The sequence below is a fragment of the Poecile atricapillus genome, chromosome 7, assembly GCF_030490865.1.
Source record: "Poecile atricapillus isolate bPoeAtr1 chromosome 7, bPoeAtr1.hap1, whole genome shotgun sequence".
Taxonomy (NCBI): Eukaryota; Metazoa; Chordata; class Aves; order Passeriformes; family Paridae; genus Poecile; species Poecile atricapillus.
Window position 1 is genome coordinate 12,601,172 of NC_081255.1, and position 17,335 is coordinate 12,618,506.

Sequence of the window (17,335 nt, forward strand, 5' to 3'; positions counted from 1 at the left end):
ATAAAACTCTCTCCTAAGAGCTGCATGTTTGAAATGCAGGTATAAGAGTATTTGCTCCATTTCTTACTTCCCTACCCTGTTTGATTTATGAGCAGCCATGTTGTGTTGCCAGAGGGACTTTCATGTGGGCTTTTCTTTAGCTTTCATATCTGTATGTTTAAAAGTTTAAGGAATAAAGATGGAAGAACACATCCAAATTTTTGGAAAAATAATCGAAAGGCTCTTTGGGTGTCTCTCCAGTGTTTCCTACAGGCAGCACTGACACTTGCAGTGTAGTTGCAGTTGTTCCTATTTCGGCTTCTGTCATCCCATTTTCCAAACCATTTCCACAACTAAGCTCAGATATCTGGGACAGTAAAAAGTGAAATTTTCAACTTCCACTCAGATCAAATGTCAGAAACAATATGCTCTGAAATACTGCAGCAGAAAATTATCTCCCTAAGTTGTGTTTATTGTCCATGAAGGCAATACTGGCAGTACTCCTTTGCACATGTTCAAACAAACTCATGGGCTGCTGCAGTCAGGTGTGGTAGTGATCTGGTGACTGGTAGACTCCTGGTTATAACATTATCAAACATGTTGGCACTTTTCATCCAAGGCAGCATGGTTTTTTGTCAGTGCTAATTTGATAGGGGATTGAAACAACACCAGCTTCGGTGTACCATCAATGTCCTGTGAGCTGTCTGCAGCCACATTTACACAGAAAATAACTGTAACTGCCCAAAGTAGAGTCCACCTCCTAATAATAGTAGAATTCAGATGTTTGGCTAATGGGCTTCATATGTTTGTTTCTACCGTAGTGCTTTCAGTAGAGGACAAATAAATGAAAGCATTTCATTTTATGTTATTTCAGCACAATTATATAAGAAAATAGTTCTGTTACTGATTTCCACTTCTGTCTTACACAGGCAAAGGTGATTGTCTTTTTCATGTTCTTTCTAAACTAGAATCAGCTTCCACTGATGCAACTTCGTTCAGTGAAAAAAAAACCTCCAAACTGTTAGTGCAAATATTGGCACATAGAACTAGTAAAACCAGGTCTTGGAAAGTCTCAGAAAAGGGTAGAAACAGGTTTTTGAAATCAATTACTAAAAGGCAGTTAGTCCTCAAACTAAGAATTGTCTGCAAATAGAGCAAGAGGCTTAAAACTCTGAATTATTTGTCAGTTATGTTGACAGAAAATCATAGTAGAGTGCTGTACCTCTTAGATTAGCACATCACCAAAACACCTTTGCTTGATTCTCCTTCTTTCAATGAGAATATATTATAATAATTCTTGCTCCTGTGGGAATTTGGATCTAAACAAAAGAAAAAAAACAAACCATATTGACCCAGTAGTAAAAATCTAGTATGATGTTCAACCATTATCTGGAAAGCACTACAATGATATAATCCAAACTGGCTGATCTAATATTTTTAACCAAGTTGAAAAAGTTTGAAATATAATAATTAAATGCAAATACAGTTCTGATCCCAAAGACCAGAAGAATGCCTTTAAGCTAGTATTTATAACAAGAGCTATTTGACTGAGTTCTCTTGTAAATTTTATCATACCTGAGGCAGTTTTCCTCAGTCGATTAGCTGGAAAGCTGAATATATCCTGAGGCAAACCAGACATCTAGTACAGGCTAAATTCAACTACTGGAGCTTAAATTTGGCTTAATATATCCCCACTTGGATCTGCCTGTTTAATTCTCTTTCATATGATAACGTTGGTTTATTCATAGTCTGGACTTGCCACCTGAACAAACTGTACCTCATATCATATTCTAATGGAATAAGAAAACTTTGCAAAAACCACAAAAGTTCCTGACTGAAAATCAAATGCAAATTTGGGATTAAAAACTGTTTTATGAAGTGACTACAAGATTAGTACAGAGAGATTTTTCCCCTAAGGAGTACTGCTTTTTATGATCATCCATTTTTTATACTCTGCAGAGACAGATGGGCCTTATAAAAGGATAGAGCCTGATACTCAAAAGGGCTTCAGTGGCAGCTGCCTTTCTGTGTTTTAACTTCAGCAGAAATTTATATCCCATATTTTCCCAGAAAATATTTATATTTCTTCTTTTTGGATTATATCACCACTTGGTCGAGTTCCAGTGGCAGCAGTAGAAATACCTCTGAGATTAATCTGTTCCATTATTCCTACTTTAAACAGTACTTGAGTAGCAAGAGAGGGATAAAAAGGGAAAGGATAGATAATGTGCAAGCTTCTCATGAGAGCAATAAAGGCAAACATTCAGAAAAGTTACGAATGTCTAGCCAAAAGCAGAGCAAAATTTTTCTAGGTAAAAGCAAATCTCTCAAAAATCTTAATTCCTTATTTTCTAAATATTCAGCTTCTTCTCACCTAAATAATAGATAGTTTTTTGCTCCTCTTAAAACTATACCACACTATTATTGCAATTTGCATATAACACCCTTTCTGCCTCAGTTCGTAACTTCAAGGACTTTGTATGATGTCCTATCACCATTCCCAGGAACTTCATAAATATTTATAACATCTTAAACTATTCACACCCTACAAATTGCAGGCATTGACAGATAATTCCCTTAAAACACCAACAACTCTTTGTGCTATTGAAGATTAAAATGATGTTGCAGAAATTAGCTGGGGAAACTCGTTGGTTCAATAAATTTCCTATTTAGTCTCATTTTTTAACTTATCAGAAGTCTAATTTCTGCTTTTATGAAATTTGATACTGTGATGCTTCTGCTCTGGCTGTAGATTTGCCTCTATGTAAGCATATATTTTATTTATTCATTCATTTATTCATTTATTTATATATTTATATATAAAAGCATGATATTTAGCACAGTAGTTTTGCTATCGATGCTCATTCTAACTGAATATTCAAAGACAAACATTTATAGCCCAAACATATAATATGACCCTGGGATGAGGTGAGGAGTTCAGAAAAAAATGAGTTTTGACTCACTTTCTTTCACGGTTTATCTGCAAGACCTTCACTAAATCATTTCTGCCCTACTTTACCAATGTGTGCTTACATACAAATATGACCATGCCTCCACAAGACCACCACAGTGGTTACACAGTTTTTTCCTAGAAAAGAGATTAGAAACTTAGACTGGGACTTTTTTCTAGGATTGATTTGTCATTTACCTTAAGCGGTCACTAGATCGAATACTCAAACAAGCCTAGGAGCAGGAATCAGAAGGCTACATCAGCCCAGGCAGCTTCCATTTCCACCAGCCTACAGAGGAAGGCAGCAAATTTGGGTGTAACCATATAAGGTTAATTTGTTTCAATGCACCAGCAGAGCTTCAACCTGAAGACTGGAGCACACTTTGAACAGCCTGTGACCAGCAATAGCAGAGACATTGGCATGCTGAGACACTGCTGCTGTTTGGGGAATTTCCTTGAAGACACAACAGAGCAACTGCTCTCCAAATTTCTGTTCCTCTGTCATGTCTTCAAAGAAAGCAGCAGCTACTCTTCCATGTGGAACATAATCCTATCAGTGAATGTTTAAGCATGGATTAAAATACCTACAGAATAAACCTCTGGGCCGTGGATGGGCTGCCCTCAGTCCCAGATGGGCAAGAGACAAGCAACATGTTTCACTGCTGACCACAGGACAGGAGTCAGGCTGGGACTTCAGCAGGGGCAGAAGTGCAGGCAGAGAGGGAGCTTTAGAAAGTGAAAGAAAGTGAGGTGGTGGTGGAATTTAAACATGGCGAAGATGAAGTGCCAGAAGTGGAACCACTGCTTGGGTCTGTGGTCTGTGCTCACATCTTCTGGGCTGGGCCATAGTTTCATCCCCACTGGCTCCCCACACTCCTGGCTGTGTGGATCTACCACCCCTGGCTTTGTGGCTGTATCTGGATGTATTCTTCCCTCCCAAGCTGCAGTGAGAAATGCTGGACTTTGTATTTAAGGGTGTAGCTGACTTTAGATTAGGACATTAGGACAGGATCAGTGAGCAACACTTCCAATCAGAGGCCTGGCTGGATCTTGTTTTATTGTGTTTCAATGACCACCGTATCACCTATGCCTCATGTGCAAGTAATAAGGATGTTGGTTCCTGTGGTGTCAGGACAAGAAGTGAGTGGAGATGTTGTTTGTTTGTTTAACTTCCAAGAGAGTAAATGCAGCCTGAGCTGCTGAAAGTCAAGCTGTTTTATTTTCCTGAGTGATGACTCAGTAGTTACACCAGTCATAAAGATAAAAAGACATTTTCTTTTTCAAGAAATCAAATTAAGCTTTGCCCTTTGTCTTTACTGGGACTGTAAGAAAAGAAACAACTGAAACATAGTAACCTACTTCCACAGTCACACAAGGAGAGGAATCCACCTTATTTCCCCATGTCTCTCTTCTCATTGCAGAGCTAACAGTGGCAAAAGCAATTATAAAATTACTCACAAAATCAATAAGCATGGTTTTTAACCGACATGAGGAGCTTCTCAGTAAAAATCCATCATTTTACAATCTTAGCACAGAAAAATAGGCTTCAATATTCTAAGTAGCATTAGAAAGAAGCCTACCACTGTAAAGCAATGTGAAAATGCTTTAGTTGAGTCTGAGTTGTTCTGAAAGAAACCAAAAGTCCATCAAGATTGAAACTGAGGCAGTGAAATAGGATCCAGACTAAGAATTACAGCTTGTTTTCATAAGTATCTTATTCTCACTTTAAAAATACATACAGTCTTGCCCAACACTTGGGCATGAATGAAACATTCTGCTATAGAAGAATTTAATTAAGATTTTCAAAACAATGTGTCCTTTATCAGATGTTACGTTCAACTGAAAATGAAATTTACTTTGTGACCCTAAGAAATAGTCAGAGATCGACTGTTGGACTGTTACAGATAGCTTAGCCACTGCCAAGAAAAAATACCAAAGACAAGAAAAGTTTTCTACACATACAGTTTGGACTTGGGAGTCTTAAGAAAAGTTCTTTTTGTTCTTACAATGTTGAGTTTTTTTCAAGGTTTGGAAAGTGCTAAATATGCAGCTTATCACTGATTAACAAACATCTATCAAGAATTGTTTCCCATGACTTCTAACTGAATAATATTCAGCACAGTCTTGCTGTCATAAAATTGAGGGGAATTTTGCAGCAAGGAGCTTATCTTTACCATAAATCTTCCTTCATTACAGCACTTTGTCTGTCAAGAAGGCTTAGCTATAGAATGGCATGCATCTGCCGTCATGACAGATGCGCTATATGGAGCTGCTGCTGTTGCCCTCAGTTTCAGTGAAGGAGAATTGTGGGTAATTTTCAGAGATTAGCATTTATCAATCATTGCTACACTTGCCTTCAAAAAAAATTTTAGCATATGGCAAAAATCCACCTGTGTTTTAAGTCCTATAATGCACAGATTTTGCAGGACTTGCAGAAAGTAGGAGAAAAACAGTACAAAACTGTTCAAATACAGGGAGGTTTGGTAACATCACCTCAGTCCTGGTTAATTCCCCTTCTTTGAACTATTTTGGGATAAAAACCTTCACCAGAATTAACATATTCCATCTTCAATCTCAAATGGGAATTGGCCTCACACTAAAGTCCCTGATGAGAACCCCAGCCATGTGAGGATGCACATTATCACTTTCCCTGACAAAACAGAATGTTTCTAAGCAGAGGCAATGCTGCTTCTTAATCCACGCAGCATGGCTGGAAAGAACCAGGAAAACCTCTCAGAGGGCAAGTGTGAAGGCCTTGCTGGTCAAAACCACCCACAGCAGAGCTTGGAAGATGGAACAGTTTATCATGAGCTCATCAGTCGTTCCAAAGAGCTGCTAAGTGCTAGAGGCATTGGGTTTCAATAAAGTCCTTAAATGATGGGGCTCATCAGCCCCCTTGGGGTGAGGAAGCTCAGGCCAGGCCTGGGAAGGAGCCCTAGTGCCTGGAGAATCCCTGAGACTGGAAGAGCCCTTGTGAAAGGGAGAAATCATCTTTCCCATGCAGAGGCCCAAAATCTTGTTTTGTCCTTGCAATGGTGCAAAACACAGAGAGGCAGCTGAGCTGTGTTCACACCTCTTCATTGCTTCATGGAGAAACAGTACTGAATAAAAGACATGAGCAGTAAAATTCAACCAGCTTTCTCTGGGACATATTTAGTGCTCCCAAGGAGTTACTATTTTTCAAAGTTAAATCTCTCATTCTGTTTCATTTTTCTTTTCAAAATTCCCAGACCAAAGGAAACTCTCTATAGGTTAGTACACCCCCAAATTTTCAGTATTTCATGTTTGGAATATGAGAGGGAGAAAATCTCTCTGAAACCTAAATATTTTTCCCCTCTAAAGACCAGACCCATTTTGGGGGAAAATATGCAAAAGTGTTCTCCTTGTGCTGAATGCTGTATGCAGTTTCAGCTGCATACAGCATGCGTTAAAATGCACGGTTTTATGGCAGATGTAGAAAATAATCAAAATGGGGGGATATCTGGGAATACTGGCAGATTTTTACTGTGACTACAGAGCAGATCCTGACACACTATAATACTGTTTTTGTCTTAATCGTCAAAAGCTATAGAGAACAAAAATTCTTTGTTTGACAGAAAAGCAATTGCTATTTCTTGTAAAACATATAATATATTCCAGAAGACCTAAGGGTTTACTTTTCAATAAGGATAGAAAAAGATGCATGCCCCACTGTGAGCTCACAGTAAGGCTGTTTCATGTAAAAAGTTGGTAATTAGTCCCTGAGTGAATAAAGTAGAAGAGCTAAGAGACTGATACTTTCTGTAGCAACACAAAACACTTTTTCTAGCTGCTAGGATTTAAAGGGTGTGTGGGTGGGAGGGGGGGACCTACTCCTACTCACTTAATTTACAAGCATCTAAACTTCAGAAAATTATTTCTTGCATTAAGCTTAAACATGTGTACTTTAAATTGTTACTAACTGATGTAAAGATTGATGAGACATCCCAGTCAAAAAAAAAATCAAATAACAGAAATGAGGAATTATGTGAAAGCATAAGGGATGTCCTGCTCTACATATCAGTAGCAGATTTCATGCTCATTGTACATGACTGCCTTCAGCAGTTACACCGGCATTGCTTGGTGTCTCACCAAGTTAACTCCTTAGTAGTCAAAGGAGATACTTGTAAAACTAAATCTGTTTAGCCAGGCAGTTAATAATAAATACTGAGCAAAAAAAACCAAACTCAAACCAGAGGAAAACCATCTACTTAAACCCCAAATTTATTATTTAATCTCATTTGTATCACTACCAGCTAACACTAAGTACCACCAGTGAAAACTGTACCATTTCTTGTTCTACCTGCATAACTTGAAATTACTGAAAAAAACTTAATATTCACATTTTCCTTTGCTATTACTCATCTTTAGCAGAGCTACAGTTCATGATTCTATCTCAAAAAACCCCATAATTTTTATTGCAATTATGGGTTCAGCAAACCTATTTTTTGATGATATATAAATATCCCAAGAGAGCTTGAGACATTTAAATGGAGCTTTACACAGAGGTCTCAGCACATATCCTTTGACTTCTCTCTGTTCAGAGTGTCTCATTTGCTTTACTGCAACATTCACTGTTAATGTGTATGAGATAAGAACACATATCAAACGTCATATGCAGAGATCTTGGTCACTTCAATGAGATTTGGCCCAAATCAGGTTGCCTCTATGTCTCTGCTATTGTACTGCAGTCCTGGAGAGGTCTACACACAGATGAATTGTGTAGTGATGTCCTAAACTGTGATTATTTGGACTGCCTCTGATTCAGTATAGAAAGTCAGGAAAAATCTACATATTTTCAGCGTAACATGTTCACATAACACTACAAGCACTGAGCCTCACCACAAATAGCAAGAATTTGTTTAGAGGAAAGACATTAAAAGTATTTCTCCAGGCTGAATACCGCATAGGAGCCCAGAATAGGAGCCTCCTTTTTGTTAATATCAGTTGGACTTGTTTTTACATCTTGGCTGCAGTGCTTCTGTTGCCACATGGCAGCATTGAAGGAACTGTCCACTGAGATGAGGAAAGAAAACAGCACACACCTTCCCCCTGCAGTTCTGCAATGCCCATGGACTCCCTGAGGCCACAGAGCTAAGGGGTGTACAGGAGCACCTCACACTGCACTGCCAGAAGCCACTGATCCTGTGTTTGGGGGTAATTATATATATATATATATATATACATATATATATGTACTTAGAATATTATGCCTCCTCTTGGAGTATGACATCAATACAGCTAAAAACAGAAGAATATGTGTCTCTAAAACACATGTTAAATTTGCCACTTTTGTAGAAAAATATTAAAAATTTGCAATTCATAGATTTTGTTTCTTCTTAATCTCTAAAAAATTGTCTTGTGATTTTTCAATAAATATATAATCCACGCAATGACATTTAAACAGGGGGCAAAAGTAATAGTGAGCCTAGTTTTCCAAGAAGCCAGCACAGTCTCATACACAGTATGGCTCTAAACAGAGAGCAACAGAAAGATGACCTTTGAATTTAAAGGGAGTTGAATCAGCTAACAGTTTGTAAAACTTCCGGACTTTTAAAGTTATTTTTACAGAGGAAAAAAGAGTTCCAAATACTGATTCTGAAATCATCATACATTTTACTCTGCTCTTTAACAGTTTAATCTCCAGCATAGTCGCTGTTTACCGTAGGAGTGTTTATGTTCTAGCAATTCATTCATGATTTTATTTTGCATCTGAAACAACCTATTTGAATTAATTGTGACAGCTGATACTGTTTCTTTCTTTATAAAAATATGCTTAGAACACCCAATTTTTAAACCAGGTTACACTAGCTACAAATTACCTTGGGAGTTTTCTGTAGGTACATAAAATAATAAACAGCTGTATTTTGTGTGAGAAAAATGTCCAGTGTAATAGAGGAAAACATGATTATCCAGAGATCTCCAGAGACACTGGCAAAAAGACTTTGGATAAATGAGTTTGAATAGCTAAGGGACAAGGCATAGCAGCTTTGAAGTTTCCAGTCCTCTTCACCTGGGATAATGTAAAGTTCAGATGATTGTTGTTGGACAGCTATCACAATTTAAATATTACTGGTGAGTTCCTAAAGTCAACTAGCAAAATTCTGGTGGATGTTATGTCCCCAGTTCCCAAACAAGCAGCACAAATCCAGGAGTCATTCACTTCATTTCCACAGTGAAACTGGGACAGGAAAGAGGCAGGCAATAACAACCCCAGCAGGAAACACTGGTCCCGGCTCATGCAAGAGAGAACCACACGTGCAGCTGGCAGCCAGCACATTCCAGGGGGGCTCCTGCTCAAAGCCTGGAGCTCTGGAGGCTGTGCATGCTGCCACTGGGACCCATGGCAGCTTTCCTATCCTCTTGCTCTAACGACAATGTTTGCCTTCTCCAACCATTTCTCTCATGTTCCAGCACAAAGTTATGTGTAGGAACCAGTATTTGCTCTGTTTAAAGCACTTCTAGGAAAAGCTGCAGTGAAACCAAATTTACACAGCCTCCCAGGCTCCTGATGGATCAGGTGACTGATGTGTGTTCCTGTTTTGCAAAGGAAAACACTTATTTCCCCACAATCAGAGGCTGGCATTTATAGTGAACCAAATTCTGCCAAATTTTCCATCTCCTGGGCTCCAAGGATATCCCCAAATTAACAGATTTGTCTATATATGAAGTGAATTAGCAGCAGTTGTGCCTAGTAGCACCATGCTTTAGCCTTACAAGAAAGTGCTAAAGTACTCTACTGATAGTAAAAAATATCAAACACAACCAAAACACTCTCTCCCATCAAGTGCACTTTAATCAGTTCCCTCTTCCTGCATTAGAGCAGCAGTCTAATTTGCAAGCTTTAGAATAACTTCTGCATTCACCAGACATGTTAAAAGACAATTCCATCCAAGTGGTTTTTACACAGGGAAGCAAACAATGAGGAGATGATATGCTGGCATTTATCTCTGACGAGCATTTCCAGAGCTTGAACTTGCTGTATAGGAACAGAAGATAATCAAACAGAGGCAGAGTGAACAAACTGTACCTGCCGTGCTGATGTAAATGCCCCGTTGTCCAAGACTAGAAAAAAAAAAAATCAGTGTTGGATTTCAGAAACCATATGCAGGTTAAAGGGCACTATTCTTATCTAGTATTCCACCCAAAGGACAATGATTTCATTTTATAAAGATCATTAGTCAGTGAAATATATATTTTAGAGAGTTTCTAGTAGGGAATATTATTTTGGCAGTCACTGGAGTGTACCAGATGGTTCATTAACATAGGCTAGACAAGTCAAAGGCTTTCAGAATCATTTAGAAAATGTCAAACAGAAACAAGAACACTGTCACTTTTTATTAGAATTAACTACATCATACCCTGGACACAGATTTCACCTTGGGTCAGAAAAATTAATACAGAATTATATGAATTGTGTAACATAGTAGGTTAAAGATAGGGCTTCCTCTTGGGACTCATTTGCTAGCAATATATTATGGTCTTCTACTTTAGGAATCCTCAACCTTTCTTTTCGTTAGCTATGAAAAGAGCTGACCTTGCTCAGACTCCATTGGTGTCTAATTGATTTGAGGTATATGCAGAATTTCAACAAGACACTCCACTAAAGCCCTTTTGTGATCATTTTCCCAGGAAAGTTGGCAAAAGGGTTCACTGAATATTCAGCAGCTTGTAAAGTATGCTTTTGTCAGGAGGCAAAAAAATACATCTCTTTAGTGAAACACTGACTTCGTAAACAGGAATTAAAATGCAACTGAATTGTTACCTTTTTTTTTTATTATCATTCAGATGTCAAAAATCTTGAGAACTTCCAGCTTGTAGAAGGTGTTCAGGAACAAGTGAATGCTGCTCTGCTGGACTACACAATGTGTAATTACCCACAGCAAACAGACAAATTTGGGCAGCTTCTCCTGCGACTACCAGAAATCCGGGCCATCAGTTTGCAGGCCGAAGAATACCTCTATTACAAACACCTGAATGGGGATGTGCCGTGTAATAACCTTCTCATTGAGATGCTGCATGCAAAGAGAGCATAAATTATACCCATTACAGCTTCTGCTTTCAAGGAAAAGAAATTATTCTGAACTGCTCCAAGCAACACTAATTAAAACGTGGTTTTAAGACTTTGCAAAATGGTATAATAATCAAATACTAATAGTAAATAAGTGATGTATCAGGGTATTTGTATTGCAAACTGTGAATCATATGCTACACATCCCCAAAGGAATCTATATAGGACTTTATGCTGGAGTGAACTTACCAAGTGGATACCATCACCAATGTCAACATGAAAAAGGACAGAATGATCCTTGTATATTTAACTCTCCTGATTGCCAACATGAAGAAACCTAGGTGAAAAAAACTTGATCTGTATTATTGAGCTAAGATGGTGGGGAATTTGAGTGCACTAAATTCCTTCACTGCATAGGACTCGTAAAACAGTTACAACAGATACAAAACTGTATCTACGGCATCTTCTGTCATCCTTACAAGGACCCAACACTTATTTCTTCTGTGCTAAATGATGTGGCATCCATTGAACAAGCTGTAAGAGAGAGCTGGCCTAGGCCACGTGATGTGTGCTGTGGCCACCAAACCCTCCGAGGCTGGGCCTGCAAACTGCTCCCAGGATGAGTCTGGTATCCAGTTAGCTTGGCATTCTTAACTGTGTCCTGAAGTTTGTTTTGTCACGTGTTCATGTTGTTCTATCAGGCAGTATCCCTCTTCTACTGCTCTTATCAGATAGCTGTTAACTAGTTAAGGAAATATTCCAAAGTAAATTAGCCAATTCAACTGCATACTCAACCAGGGCAGCAGCTAAAAGATGGCTCCACTATATATTCATGGTTGTTTCCAAATAAAGTAAATGGAGATATTTTAGCCATCCCTAAAAACACTTTCTTTGACAAGAAAACAGAAATTAGGACACCAAATACTGATGTTTAAAAAACTAAAAATAATTTTCTTTAAAATAATTTTGTGATGAAAGAAGTGACAAGTGAATTGTACAACCAGATGATGCCATGGGGCTTATTAAATGATCCTTAAAATTTCCAGTAATTTGTAAACGAAATTTCAACTCAAACATCCAATATCTAATGAAACTTCCTGTTTTTAAAGTTAGGTAATACACCTATTTTACGCAAAGAAAGAAGAGTGATACTGCTGTGTCTGTGTAGGCCAAAGTCTGCTGCAGAACAAATATTAGAAAAGAACAAACACTTCTCTCTCTGCCCAAATTAAGATATCAGTATTAACATGTAGTGCCACATTTATAAGTCTTGCCTTATTTCATTACCCTTAAAGGTAACTGTGCAGATGTAGATCAACATACGTTTCAAAATAAAGTATTAATCTCTAACATTGACAAAAACATAGTGTTTACATTCTTTAGGTCCTGTGGGGAAAAAACTGTGATAAAATTGCAGAGCAGTGATTTCCTTATTATTTCTTTTAAATTGGTAATTATTTTACCAGTACTTAATTACTGTATGTCGTGAGACACTAAAATCAATAGGGGTATTTCATTTTGACTTTAATTTTTGAGATTATCGGCTGCACAATCACTTGTAGAAACTGTATAAAATCCTAATACTTTAATTTTTTTCATGAAGATTGCTGGCTTTTGAATAGTTTATTTATATTGTATATGATAGTTTTCACTGTAGACAAATATGATGCTAATTTATTGTTCTTTGGTTTCATCTTTATATAAGATATAGCCAGAATGAAGAAGCCAAATATATGTGTTTACTGTAGCATGTCTTCAAGTTAGTGGAACATAGTTCAGGGATGCAGAAGGGTCTTTACAAATTAAAATCATTCACTTGATTAAATGTCTGTAAATCTTCATAATTCTGAATGTGGTTTATTTAAATCTATTGTAAATTATGTGAGTTATAACTTTTTCTGTTTCATGTGAACTTGAAAAGGTGCATTTCTCTCACTTTTGTCCAGCCATTCATACATTGTATACCAAAGACATCAGTTATTACATCTGCATTAGTACGAAGCACACTATTTCAATTGCCTGTATTAATCAGCTCTAATATTCTGTCCATGCATAGGGTACCAACACAGCAAAGCCAAGTGTCTGCAACTCCTACATGCCTGTCTTGTACCACAGCACACGTGTACTGTCCTACAGACCTCGAGCACCACCCCTCAGCATCCCCCAGGGCAGATGAAAATTATTGAAATATTATTATTTAAATACCAGTGTTCTCCCTCAAACAAATGAAACTAACAGTAAAGTGTGGGTGCTGATTGACAGTGGCTGTGAAATACACAAACAAGATAAGTGTAGTCATTCTTCCCTTTTTGAAAGAAAAGCAAAGCATTAATTCAAGTGTTTGCATTCTTTATTTTCTCTTTTTTTTCCTATTGAAATGCTACAGTGAACCTCACTGAATATTAAGGAGAAATCTGAAAAAATATTGCTAACTATTCACAGCACCATTATCCTTATACAGGACAGAGGAATTAAATAAGAATGTACAAGAAAGGAACTATTTAGGTTAATGGAAATGGTTTCATATAATTAAACATGTATTTGCCCACATCCGGGGTTCCAAGAATCCCATCATATTGCTCAAAGTACATGAACAAAACAAAACAAATCACAAAAAGAACCCGCTCACGTTAATTGTTAACTACTTTGTAACCAAGCATTTTCTTCTGACTGCCTTATTGATTACAGGATATATTAGTTAAAGCAGACTAAAATTCAAAAGGTTTGGCTTTGGCTGGTTTATTATAGTTGTTCTGTGTTTGTAAACAGACAATCTGTAAAGTCTGGCTATTTGTATTACAGATGTTCTGCAGCTGCCTTGGATTTAAATCCATGCAACTCTTAGAATGTGCAGTGAGTTACTTGTTGAAGTTGAAGTTCTCTTACTGTATCAGTGAAATACATATTGTCATGTCAGTTCTTGCCAAGAGTTTCTCATCACCAATGGAATTATTTTTTTCAGTATTTCAATAAATATTGATATGCCCATGCTGATTATTTTATAATTGTCTTTATAATACCATCATTCCACTGAAATGAAGCATCCGTCAAAAATCAGTTACTTAGAAGAAGAGAGTAAAATGCAGGAGAAATATGATCACCAAAGAGAATTTGATACAAGTGGAAGACACAAGTGTAGAGAACAGCACCTTCAAAAGTTCATACAGCAATGGTGACATTGCCTAGGCTGAAGCCAAGAAAATGCAGCTAAAACAGATCAGAAAAGCTGAATCTCTAATCAGAAAGAAATTTACCACTTAATACTTTCAAATTAATACCTTTGATCTCATACTGCACACGTAAATTTCACTTTACATGTACTTTTGCAGCCAAAGCATCAGGGAGAGAAAATGACAGAACGAAAGAAAATCAGGTAACAGGATCCACCGGAGCTCAGGATAACCTCTCAGCAATGTAAATACATGGCAGGGCCAGGGGCAAACCCACAGCTTCCAACACAACTGCCAGTGCAGGCTGCCAAGGAGACAGATGTTACTGCTACTAGAGAAAATATTTTCCTAAAGCTGCCCTCTGGCTCATTTGATTGCTGTTCTGAGAGCAGGAGGTGAAGTGGTCCACGAGAGCTTGTCAGCTGTACCCTGCTGTTTTGAGACCGAGTCCAGTGCTTCTCCTGAACTGTCTGGTAGCTGAAATGGGGCCGTTCTCTCAGGTGCCAAATGTTAATGCTTCAAGGGAAAAAAAACAAGGCTATAATTAGTTATTTACAAATCCTGCACTTGAGTGAAACAAAGTTGGTTTAGTGTTGCAATAAAAGCAGAGTAAAACACAGAGGATTTGGTGGCTTACAAATGAGGAAGGATTATTTTAACTTTTAGAAATCATAACTGAAAACCATGGTTTTGCAGAAGACCCAGGGGAGATTTCAGGGTTGATATATTTTAGATTGTTTTCCTTACAAGAGATAAATTTTGGTGTGATATATTTAGTATACACATTACATGTTTAAAGTATGAGGGGATTTATTTTTAACTGAGTTTCACACTGCTTCTGGAACAATCTGCTGTATATTTTTATTGGAAACATGGAAAGAGTGAGTTCAATGTAACACAGGTCAAGTCAGTACAATACTTGGTGATCTTGACAATTTCCTGGAATACTGAATAACACTCTATTAACCCCTACCTTGAAGGCCGTAGTCTAAATACATCACAAGAGTTTTAATAATATTTTTACCTTCTCTGACAGTTTCTGGTTTTTTCCAGGGAAATTCTATATTGTTGCATCTGTCAGAATTTGGAATGGCAAACAGCATTAAACTAACAGCAAACCAAGAAAGTTGCAGATAAACTATTAGGGGCAGATCCTAGAGCTGTATTACACTATGACACTGGCATGAGCCCAAATATTTCTGTGACAGTCAAGCAAATTCAGTTGCACTTACGTAGAAAAAAGATACATTTTCTTAGGGCAACTTGTCAACAGAAAAACTTTTCCTGAATGATAAAGGTAAGAGGGGACATGACCCTCAAATGGAGTATAGAGCTGACATCTACTCTGATGCTGGTGGATCTCAGCAGCAGGCAGCAGCACTAGAAGTTGCTTGATAGATACAGTCTGGTCTGGCACACATTGGTGGGACAAGATGTAGATTATCTGCATCAAGAGAATTCGGTTTGCTCCAATACATAACAAAATGCTCTCTATTTTGCTGACAGTTTTGAAGTTTGGCATGCAAACTTGGACTTGCAATACTAGGTGAGTTTTCACCATTGCCCCAAGAAGATCCTGACCCATTTCCATTTCACTGTAACTTCTCTAAATCCTACATTAAGTGCTGTGAATGTCCTGTGCGTGCCCCAGGGGACAATTCAGACTTGAGGTAAAGCAAGGTGGCGGAGCACAAGCTCCTGATGGTTTCTGTATTCATGCAAGCCTAGACCACCGCTGCCCTGCCTCAGCAAGGACTGCAGGGCTTACCATTAGTTGCTAATAAAACAGAGGCCAAAACAAGCAGCACTGGAGTCACAATTATGTCCATTGACATCTTGCCCTCCCTGTGTTCAGGGATGAGGGTGTAAATGGGTGAAATGGCTCTCATGCTGAGGTGCAGCATGTCAGAATGCTTCCAGTAACACTGATTGCTTATCATGCTGCTGCATACCAGAACCTTCACAGAGCAAGATCCTCCCTGTGCAGTGTTCACATCAATCACCCTGCCACTGATGCTGCTGAACATTTGCTGGATACCACCAATCCAGGCTGTCAGTTGCAATTATCAAGCAAAACAGGGACTCTGCAGCAGAGGGAATAAAGCATGTTTGTGGGAAGGACCCCGAACAAGCTCCTGTTTGTACAACAGAAAATGCTGACGGCCTTTCAGTAGTTGCTGGCATGCCTACAGACGTGTGCACACCCCCACATGCCACCTCTGGGAATTCCTAAAACACGCTCAAACATCCAGTATTTCTGTTCCTGTATCAAATATTTTATGAGGCACAGCTCCCTGGGGGACACAGAGTTTCAGTCATACGCACAGGTCGATTCCTGCTCCGCAGTGGTGTCCTCCGACTCATATAAGCAGAAGAGTGTTGGTGCAGAATAGCAGAGAATTGAGGCAGACATTTCAAATCAATACTCTGGTGTTTATACCTTGCACTACATCATGACAGCTGTCCTGCTCTTTACAACTTGGTCTTGATAAACATATGTCAAAGAAGGAAAGTTCTGCAAAGAGCTCTGCTTCCTATACCAAGGCAGCACACTGAAATTGTACATTAAAAGAAGGTCTGAACGAATGCCTTTGTTTGAACTCAACAATAAAAGATATAGAAGATTGTAAATGTCTGTTATGATCAGTCCATAAACAATAGTAGAGAGCAAAAGAGATAACAGGGGAGGAATAGCTCCACAAGTAAAATAAAAAAAGGAAGCACATGGACATGGAGGAGACATGAGAATATTTATGTTTCATAAATATTTAATCTTGATTCACTTTTAATCTAAAAGAAAAAAAATTAAATAAAATATGCTGGATTATTATAATTGCTTTGAAGTATTAACAAGGCCTGAATAAATTATCATGTATATATTTTAGGGACCTGCCACAGTAAGCCATATTGGATTTAGTTTTCATTTAATAAACTTTGTTTTATTTTTCATTGTATATAAATTTCAGTTAAAAAACATGACATGGAATAATTGATTGAATTTATTTAATCAATTAATTCAACTCATGCTGTGAAAACAGAAGCTTATTATTGGAGTATGCTTTTGTTTAGAATCAAACACTACATATTGCCAACAAACTGAAAATTGTTTTTTCAATTCACAAATTAATTTGAAGTATTCCACAGCAATGTTATACTCCTCCTAAGACTACCTTCCTGAGCCCCACAGTACCTGGATTTGCAGTTGCA

At 37.9% G+C, this 17,335-nt stretch overlaps 1 protein-coding gene across 7 annotated transcripts in view; it reads left to right on the forward strand.

Annotated features, from left to right (window-relative positions):
- The window catches only part of NR5A2 (nuclear receptor subfamily 5 group A member 2), a 91,305-nt gene extending 74,253 nt beyond the window's left edge, over positions 1 to 17,052 (forward strand). For all 7 annotated transcript variants that reach the window (XM_058842458.1, XM_058842454.1, XM_058842456.1 and 4 more), the window contains one exon: positions 10,736 to 17,052. In XM_058842458.1, coding sequence (XP_058698441.1) covers positions 10,736 to 10,751 — 16 coding nt within the window. In that variant the 3' untranslated portion in view covers positions 10,752 to 17,052. The remainder of the gene's footprint in view (positions 1 to 10,735) is intronic.
- Positions 17,053 to 17,335: the final 283 nt, after the last annotated feature.